The sequence below is a fragment of the Oncorhynchus mykiss genome, chromosome 15, assembly GCF_057628025.1.
Source record: "Oncorhynchus mykiss isolate SJ-2025 chromosome 15, ASM5762802v1, whole genome shotgun sequence".
Classification (NCBI taxonomy): domain Eukaryota; kingdom Metazoa; phylum Chordata; class Actinopteri; order Salmoniformes; family Salmonidae; genus Oncorhynchus; species Oncorhynchus mykiss.
In genome coordinates this window covers 6,002,501-6,012,500 of record NC_143036.1, presented here as the reverse complement: position 1 = coordinate 6,012,500, position 10,000 = coordinate 6,002,501, and the positions used below count along the sequence as shown (strand labels likewise).

Genomic DNA, 10,000 nt, shown 5'->3' with positions numbered 1-10,000 from the left:
GGGGCATAGAGAAGGGGGGTGGGGTGCAAGTGGGGACGAGAAACTGAGAGACTGACAGCACTTGTAAAATTCCTAGTGTCCCCTGGGCTCCGTGATAATAGTTTACCACTGTGGAACTGGAAACTGAGAAATGGGCTCAACGGGGCTCCCCGCTATTAAACCCCAGGAGTCGACTGACACACACCAGTCTGTCTGAGTTACACAAACAAAACAATCCCCATCAATATCAGTCAGATAAAGACAGAGATAATTGTTATTATATTATTATTATTTAGTTTACATTGGATGCGTCTCAATCCACCACATCCGCCAGTGTCTCACTTCCTCATCTGCGTTGTCAAGGTGACGGAGTTTTAAGACCGGATGTTCGTCCGTCCGGAACATGAGACAAAAATCGTCTCCCCGGCCGTCCCGAACGGTTCGACCTACTGACCCCCGTAATGACGCTAATGCTTAACGTCTCCACTCTTAACGGACCCTGGTGCGTTGATTTAAATAGAAAATGTTACACACAGTTTACACGACAGGAACGTCACGTACCTCCAAGTCGTTGAAGAATAAGTGAGAGTCTGCCAAGTTAAAGATCATCTCCTCCATCCTCAGTCCCAGTGACACAGACGTCGGGGGATCCTGGAGATGAGAGAAAACCATGCATAGAATCAATATGGAATGTCATAAAACTATACCACAGATACAGATGCAATAGAACAACAAATATGATATAATTACATAGCTGTGTAAATAGTGTAAATAAAAACAAAAATAAATAAATCGATGCGTTGATAATGTGCTGCTTGTCCTTGTCGTGTTATCGCTGATGTTTCATATTTGTCTGGTGCAATCCTATTTCTCTTTGGAGTTTTAATAAAGTACTTTCTTATCTTCTACTAAACATGGAACAGGAACTAAGTGAACAAAAAATACGACAGAAACGTAAAAAAAAAAAAAGAAAACACAAAACAATATATAAATAATAACAAAATAATAAGGAAATTATCGTCAATAATTCATGTCTCTTCAAGCATTCAGTTATCGACACTTTTCACACAGATGGAACTGTCTTATATTCTAGAACACTCTGACCTCATAGAGACAAGAAGACGGGAGACTAGAATGAAAGTTCTGGGCTTTTTGTTGTTTTTACCATCTTACAGGCAGACGCCATTAGCAGTCAGAGAGGAAGGAGTGTTGAAGCAATGCAGTGGAAGTGTGACCAGTCTTATAAGGGGGAGAGGGGGGGGGGGGGGGGGCGATTTAGACGAGGACCATGAAGGACACCTTACGTTAATTAATGCATCATCAGACTGGCTGCTTGTAAAGACCACAGTGTTTCGCCGATTCCCCGAGCTTCTCGGGAGAAGGGATTTGAAGAAATGTTAACATGCTGTAAATACTCTTGATCATTTTTATTTTGTAATAAAAGATAAATAAATGTTTTTTATTTTATTTCTATGATAATACAAATATACTTAAAAAAACTCTATAAGCTGAGTGTTTCTCAAGCCAAATGAGTATTAACATACCCCATGTTAGGCACATGAGTATTAGCCACATGAGTATTAGGCACATGAGTATTAACATACCCCATGTTAGGCACATGAGTATTAGCCACATGAGTATTAGGCACATGAGTATTAGGCACATGAGTATTAACATACCCCATGTTAGGCACATGAGTATTAACATACCCCATGTTAGGCACATGAGTATTAGGCACATGAGTATTAGGCACATGAGTATTAACATACCCCATGTTAGGCACATGAGTATTAACATACCCCATGTTAGGCACATGAGTATTAGGCACATGAGTATTAGGCACATGAGTATTAGCCACATGAGTATTAGGCACATGAGTTAGGCACATGAGTATTAGGCACATGAGTATTAGGCACATGAGTTAGGCACATGAGTTAGGCACATGAGTATTAGGCACATGAGTATTAGGCACATGAGTTAGGCACATGAGTATTAGGCACATGAGTATTAGGCACATGAGTATTAGCCACATGAGTATTAGGCACATGAGTATTAGGCACATGAGTATTAGGCACATGAGTATTAGGCACATGAGTATTAGGCACATGAGTATTAGGCACATGAGTATTAGGCACATGAGTATTAGGCACATGAGTATTAGGCACATGAGTATTAGGCACATGAGTATTAGGCACATGAGTATTAGGCACATTAGTTAGGCACATGAGTATTAGGCACATGAGTATTAGGCACATGAGTATTAGGCACATGAGTATTAGGCACATGAGCATTAGGCACATGAGTATTAGGCACATGAGTATTAGGCACATGAGTATTAGCCACATGAGTATTAGGCACATGAGTATTAGGCACATGAGTATTAGGCACATGAGTATTAGCCACATGAGTATTAGCCACATGAGTATTAGGCACATGAGTATTAGCCACATGAGTATTAGGCACATGAGTATTAACATACCCCATGTTAGGCACATGAGTATTAGGCACATGAGTATTAGGCACATGAGTATTAGCCACATGAGTATTAGGCACATGAGTATCAGGCACATGAGTATTAGGCACATGAGTATCAGGCACATGAGTATTAGGCACATGAGTATTAACATACCCCATGTTAGGCACATGAGTATTAGGCACATGAGTATTAGGCACATGAGTATTAGCCACATGAGTATTAGGCACATGAGTATCAGGCACATGAGTATTAGGCACATGAGTATCAGGCACATGAGTATTAGGCACATGAGTATTAGGCACATGAGTATTAGGCACATGAGTATTAGGCACATGAGTATTAGGCACATGAGTATTAGGCACATGAGTATTAGGCACATGAGTATTAGGCACATGAGTATTAGGCACATGAGTATTAGGCACATGAGTATTAGCCACATGAGTATTAGGCACATGAGTATTAGGCACATGAGTATTAGGCACATGAGTTAGGCACATGAGTATTAGGCACATGAGTATTAGGCACATGAGTATTAGGCACATGAGTATTAGGCACATGAGTATTAGGCACATGAGTATTAGGCACATGAGTATTAGGCACATGAGTATTAGCCACATGAGTATTAGGCACATGAGTATTAGGCACATGAGTATTAGGCACATGAGTATTAGCCACATGAGTATTAGGCACATGAGTATTAGGCACATGAGTATTAGGCACATGAGTATTAGGCACATGAGTATTAGGCACATGAGTATTAGGCACATGAGTATCAGGCACATGAGTATTAGGCACATGAGTATTAGGCACATGAGTATTAGGCACATGAGTATTAGGCACATGAGTATTAGGCACATGAGTATTAGGCACATGAGTTAGGCACATGAGTATTAGCCACATGAGTATTAGGCACATGAGTATTAGGCACATGAGTATTAGGCACATGAGTTAGGCACATGAGTTAGGCACAATTCATATTTTTCACTTAATTCTGAATTGTGTTCTTCTTCCCCTTGTAATGTGGTCTGTCTGTCTGTCTGTCTGTCTGTCTGTCTGTCTGTCTGTCTGTCTGTCTGTCTGTCTGTCCGTCTGTCTGTCTGTCTGTCCGTCTGTCTGTCTGTCCGTCTGTCTGTCTGTCTGTCTGTCTGTCTGTCTGTCTGTCTGTCTGTCTGTCTGTCTGTCCGTCTGTCTGTCTGTCCGTCTGTCCGTCTGTCTGTCCGTCTGTCCGTCTGTCTGTCCGTCTGTCCGTCCGTCTATCCGTCTGTCTGTCTGTCTGTCTGTCTGTCTGTCCGTCCGTCCGTCCGTCCGTCCGTCCGTCCGTCCGTCCGTCCGTCCGTCCGTCCGTCCGTCCGTCTGTCCGTCTGTCTGTCCGTCTGTCCGTCTGTCCGTCTGTCCGTCTGTCTGTCTGTCTGTCTGTCTGTCCGTCTGCCTGTCCGTCCGTCCGTCCGTCTGTCTGTCTGTCTGTCTGTGGTCTGTCTGTCTGTCTGTCTGTCTACAGAGACCTGGGCTGTAAATAGTTGATGATCTGAGAAGTGGTTGTGCACACCTCTGTTGTACTGAGCTGTTATTAGTCCGTTTGTGGTCCGTCTGTTTAACTTACACAGTTGTTGTCATTCTCCTTTCTGGTGCGTGAAAAAGCCCAGGAGGCTGTTTCTGAGATACTGGAACTGGCACGCGCCTGGCACCGACGATCGTACCGCAAATCTCTTAGGTCACTTGTTTACTCCATACTAACGTTCAATGGAACAGTAACTGAATGCCTCGATGCCTGTCTGCCTGCTTTATATAACAAGTCACGTGACCCACTGTCTGTAGGAGCGATCCATTTTCGCGAACGGGGGTGGTGTACCTAATAAACTGGACGATGAGTGTGCACATCTGCTTTATATAACAAAGTCACGTGACTCACTGTCCTGTAGGAGCGATCCATTTACGCGAACGGGGGTGGTGTACCTAATAATCTGGCCACCGAGTCGACACATTGACCACTCTGAGGGTTTCCAATAATACCATGAGATTGTGAAAACGAAGCCCTTTCAGTGTAAAAGCTGTTTGAAAAGACTGGCTGGATGGAGTTTTGGTCTGCCCGGTGACATCACCTGGCGATGAACATGTTAATCAACCAATAAGAAAGAGAGTTCCAAACCTCTCTGCCAATAAACAGCTAGTTTTCAGTTTCCCCCTAACGACTCAGACAGCTCCCAGACGTTCATAGCAAAATTCTTGACTGACAAATTGGTCTTTTTCCATGAAAATAATTTTTTTTTTTTTTACCATTTTAATTGAAAACGTTCACAGTAAGGTGCTTAATTGTTACTCAGAAATAATTTGATATTGAGATAAAAATAGATACATCGGACCTTTCATCTTTTTCTGTTTCTGACCATACGGGTTCATCCTGTCTACCTGTCTCTGACCATACGGGTTCATAATGTCTACCTGTCTCTGACCATACGGGTTCATCCTGTCTACCTGTCTCTGACCATACGGGTTCATCCTGTCTACCTGACTCTGACCATACGGGTTCATCCTGTCTACTAGTCTCTGACCATACGGGTTAATCCTGTCTCTGACCATACGGGTTCATCCTGTCTACTTGTCTCTGACCATATGGGTTCATCCTGTCTACCAGTCTCTGACCATACGGGTTCATCCTGTCTACCAGTCTCTGACCATACGGGTTCATCCTGTCTACCTGTCTATGACCATACGGGTTCATCCTGTCTCTGACCATACGGGATCATCCTGTCTACCTGTCTCTGACCATATGGGTTCATCCTGTCTACCAGTCTCTGACCATACGGGTTCATCCTGTCTACCTGTCTCTGACCATACGGGTTCATCCTGTCTCTGACCATACGGGTTCATCCTGTCTACCTGTCTCTGACCATACGGGTTCATCCTGTCTACTAGTCTCTGACCATACGGGTTCATCCTGTCTACTAGTCTCTGACCATACGGGTTCATCCTGTCTACCTGTCTATGACCATACGGGTTCATCCTGTCTACCAGTCTCTGACCATACGGGTTCATCCTGTCTACCTGTCTCTGACCATACGGGTTCATCCAGTCTACCTGTCACTGACCATACGGGTTCATCCTGTCTACTAGTCTCTGACCATACGGGTTCATCCTGTCTCTGACCATAAGGGTTCATCCTGTCTACCCGTTTCTGACCATACGGGTTCATCGTGTCTACCAGTCTCTGACCATACGGGTTCATCCTGTCTACCAGTCTCTGACCATACAGGTTCATTCTGTCTACCTGTCTCTGACCATACGGGTTCATCCTGTCTACCAGTCTCTGACCATACGGGTTCATCCTGTCTCTGACCATACGGTTTCATCCTGTCTACCAGTCTCTGACCATACGGGTTCATCCTGTCTACCTGTCTCTGACCATATGGGTTCATCCTGTCTACCTGTCTCTGACCATACGGGTTCATCCTGTCTACCTGTCTCTGACCATACGGGTTCATCCTGTCTACCTGTCTCTGACCATACGGGTTCATCCTGTCTACCTGTCTCTGACCATACGGGTTCATCCTGTCTACTCGTTTCTGACCATACGGGTTCATCCTGTCTACCAGTCTCTGACCATACGGGTTCATCCTGTCTCTGACCATACGGGTTCATCCTGTCTACCTGTCTCTGACCATACGGGTTCATCCTGTCTACTAGTCTCTGACCATACGGGTTCATCCTGTCTACTAGTCTCTGACCATACGGGTTCATCCTGTCTACCTGTCTATGACCATACGGGTTCATCCTGTCTCTGACCATACGGGATCATCCTGTCTACCTGTCTCTGACCATACGGGTTCATCCTGTCTACCTGTCTCTGACCATACGGGTTCATCCTGTCTACCTGTCACTGACCATACAGGTTCATCCTGTCTACTAGTCTCTGACCATACGGGTTCATCCTGTCTTTGACCATAAGGGTTCATCCTGTCTACCTGTCTCTGACCATACGGGTTCATCCTGTCTACCAGTCTCTGACCATACGGGTTCATCCTTTCTACCTGTCTCTGACCATACGGGTTCATCCTGTCTACCCGTTTCTGACCATACGGGTTCATCCTGTCTACCAGTCTCTGACCATACGGGTTCATCCTGTCTACCAGTCTATGACCATGCAGGTTCATTCTGTCTACCTGTCTCTGACCATACGGGTTCATCCTGTCTACCTGTCTCTGACCATACGGGTTCATCCTGTCTACCTGTCACTGACCATACAGGTTCATCCTGTCTACTAGTCTCTGACCATACGGGTTCATCCTGTCTTTGACCATAAGGGTTCATCCTGTCTACCTGTCTCTGACCATACGGGTTCATCCTGTCTACCAGTCTCTGACCATACGGGTTCATCCTTTCTACCTGTCTCTGACCATACGGGTTCATCCTGTCTACCCGTTTCTGACCATACGGGTTCATCCTGTCTACCAGTCTCTGACCATACGGGTTCATCCTGTCTACCAGTCTATGACCATGCAGGTTCATTCTGTCTACCTGTCTCTGACCATACGGGTTCATCCTGTCTACCAGTCTCTGACCATACGGGTTCATCCTGTCTCTGACCATACAGGTTCATCCTGTCTACCAGTCTCTGACCATACGGGTTCATCCTGTCTACCAGTCTCTGACCATACGGGTTCATCCTGTCTACCAGTCTATGACCATGCAGGTTCATTCTGTCTACCTGTCTCTGACCATACGGGTTCATCCTGTCTACCAGTCTCTGACCATACGGGTTCATCCTGTCTCTGACCATACAGGTTCATCCTGTCTACCAGTCTCTGACCATACGGGTTCATCCTGTCTACCTGTCTCTGACCATACGGGTTCCTCCTATCTACCAGTCTCTGACCATACGGGTTCCTCCTATCTACCTGTCTCTGACCATACGGGTTCATCCTGTCTACCTGTTCATGACCATACAGGTTCATCCTGTCTACCTGTCTCTGACCATAAGGGTTCATCCTGTCTACCTGTCTCTGACCATACAGGTCCATCCTGTCTACCTCTCTCTGACCATACGGGTTCATCCTGTCTACCTGTTTCTGACCATACGGGTTCATCCTGTCTGCCTGTCTCTGACCATACGAGTTCATCCTGTCTACCTGACTCTGACCATATGGGTTCCTCCTGTCTACCTGACTCTGACCATACGGGTTCATCCTGTCTCTGACCATACGGGTTCATCCTGTCTACCTGTCTCTGACCATACGGGTTCATCCTGTCTACCTGTCTCTGACCATACGGGTTCATCCTGTCTACTCGTTTCTGACCATACGGGTTCATCCTGTCTACCAGTCTCTGACCATATGGGTTCATCCTGTCTCTGACCTTACGGGTTCATCCTGTCTACCAGTCTCTGACCATACGGGTTAATCCTGTCTCTGACCATACGGGTTCCTCCTATCTACCTGTCTCTGACCATACGGGTTCCTCCTGTCTACCAGTCTCTGACCATACGGGTTCATCCTGTCTACCTGTCTCTGACCATACGGGTTCCTCCTATCTTCCAGTCTCTGACCATACGGGTTCCTCCTATCTACCTGTCTCTGACCATACGGGTTCATCCTGTCTACCTGTTCATGACCATACAGGTTCATCCTGTCTACCTGTCTCTGACCATAAGGGTTCATCCTGTCTACCTGTCTCTGACCATACAGGTTCATCCTGTCTACCTCTCTCTGACCATACGGGTTCATCCTGTCTACCTGTTTCTGACCATACGGGTTCATCCTGTCTGCCTGTCTCTGACCATACGAGTTCATCCTGTCTACCTGACTCTGACCATATGGGTTCCTCCTGTCTACCTGACTCTGACCATACGGGTTCATCCTGTCTCTGACCATACGGGTTCATCCTGTGTTCATATGGGTTCATACCTGTCTACCTGATACGGGTTCATCCTGTGTGCCCACTCCTTTCTTCTTCCACTATTGGATGACTACCTTCACACCTAAAAAAAACACTTTTTACTGAATTTGTAGCCAAAAATGCATATATTATACATTTTACCAGAGAAATCTCTCTCTCTCTGTCTCTCTCTTCTCTCTCTCTCTGTCTCTCTGTCTCTCTCTCTCTGTCTCTCTCTGTCTCTCTCTCTCTCTCTCTCTCTACCTCTCTCTCTGTCTCTGTCTCTCTGCCTCTCTCTCTGTCTCTCTGTCTCTCTCTCTCTCTCTGTCTCTCTCTTCTCTCTCTCTCTGTCTCTCTGTCTCTCTCTCTCTGTCTCTCTCTGTCTCTCTCTCTCTCTCTCTCTCTACCTCTCTCTCTGTCTCTGTCTCTCTGCCTCTCTCTCTCTCTCTCTCTCTCTCTCTCTCTCTCTACCTCTCTCTCTCTCTCTCTCTCTCTCTCTCTCTCTCTCTCTCTCCCTTTTGTCTTTCACTACGCATGGATAAATTAGAAACTTGATTTAACGCAGACATCAATTATTTCAAACCAGCGTTTCTCACTTCCCCAAGATGCAATTTATGAGGCAACTTACATTTCTAGTGAGAAGTCAGTCCTTACAAGGCAGATTGGTTATGAGAGTACAAGGCAGATTGGTTATGAGAGTACAAGGCAGATTGGTTATGAGAGTACAAGGCAGATTGGTTATGAGAGTACAAGGCAGATTGGTTATGAGAGTACAAGGCAGATTGGTTATGAGAGTACAAGGCAGATTTGTTATGAGAGTACAAGGCAGATTGGTTATGAGAGTACAAGGCAGATTGGTTATGAGAGTACAAGGCAGATTGGTTATGAGAGAGACAACGGTTAGCTGTGTCATAGAGAGAGGGTCTTATTGTACTGTGGTCTTACCAGCATAATGCTACAAGATCAGTGTGTGTGTGTGTGTGTGTGTGTGTGTGTGTGTGTGTGTGTGTGTGTGTGTGTATGTGTGTGTGTGTGAGGACCGGAGGGGTGGATTAGAGACACCTGAGCTCTCCACTGACTACCCGACACACCTAGAATGCACCACAATTCCCCACAATGCATCACAGTGGCCCTCAATACTAATGTCTTCACTGGAACCACACAAGAACTCAGCACTTTATGGACGGCCATCAGTACCAATCAATATTTCCCCATCAATACCATTCAATATTTCCCCATCAATACCAATCAATATTTCCCCATCAATACCAATCAATATTTCCCCATCAATACCAATCAATATATTCCCATCAATTCCAATCAATATATTTCCCCATCAATACCAATCAATATTTCCCCATCAATACCAATCAATATTTCCCCATCAATATCTCCCCATCAATACCAATCAATATATTTCCCCATCAATACCAATCAATATATTCCCATCAATACCAATCAATATTTCCCCATCAATACCAATCAATATTTCCCCATATATACCAATCAACATTTCCCCATCAATACCAATCAATATTTCCCCATCAATACCAATCAATATTTCCCCATCAACACCAATCAATATTTCCCCATCAATACCAATCAATATTTCTCCATCAATACCAATCAATATTTCCCCATCAATACCAATCAATATTTCCCCATCAATATCAATCA

General features: G+C 45.0%; 1 protein-coding gene across 1 annotated transcript in view; it reads right to left on the bottom strand.

Annotated features, from left to right (window-relative positions):
* Positions 1-10,000, bottom strand: part of LOC110489530 (protein phosphatase EYA1) — a 122,479-nt gene that overhangs the window by 45,962 nt on the left and 66,517 nt on the right. The window contains 1 exon segment of the mRNA XM_090199234.1: positions 541-630. Within this exon segment, the coding sequence (XP_090055360.1) occupies positions 541-630 (90 nt within the window).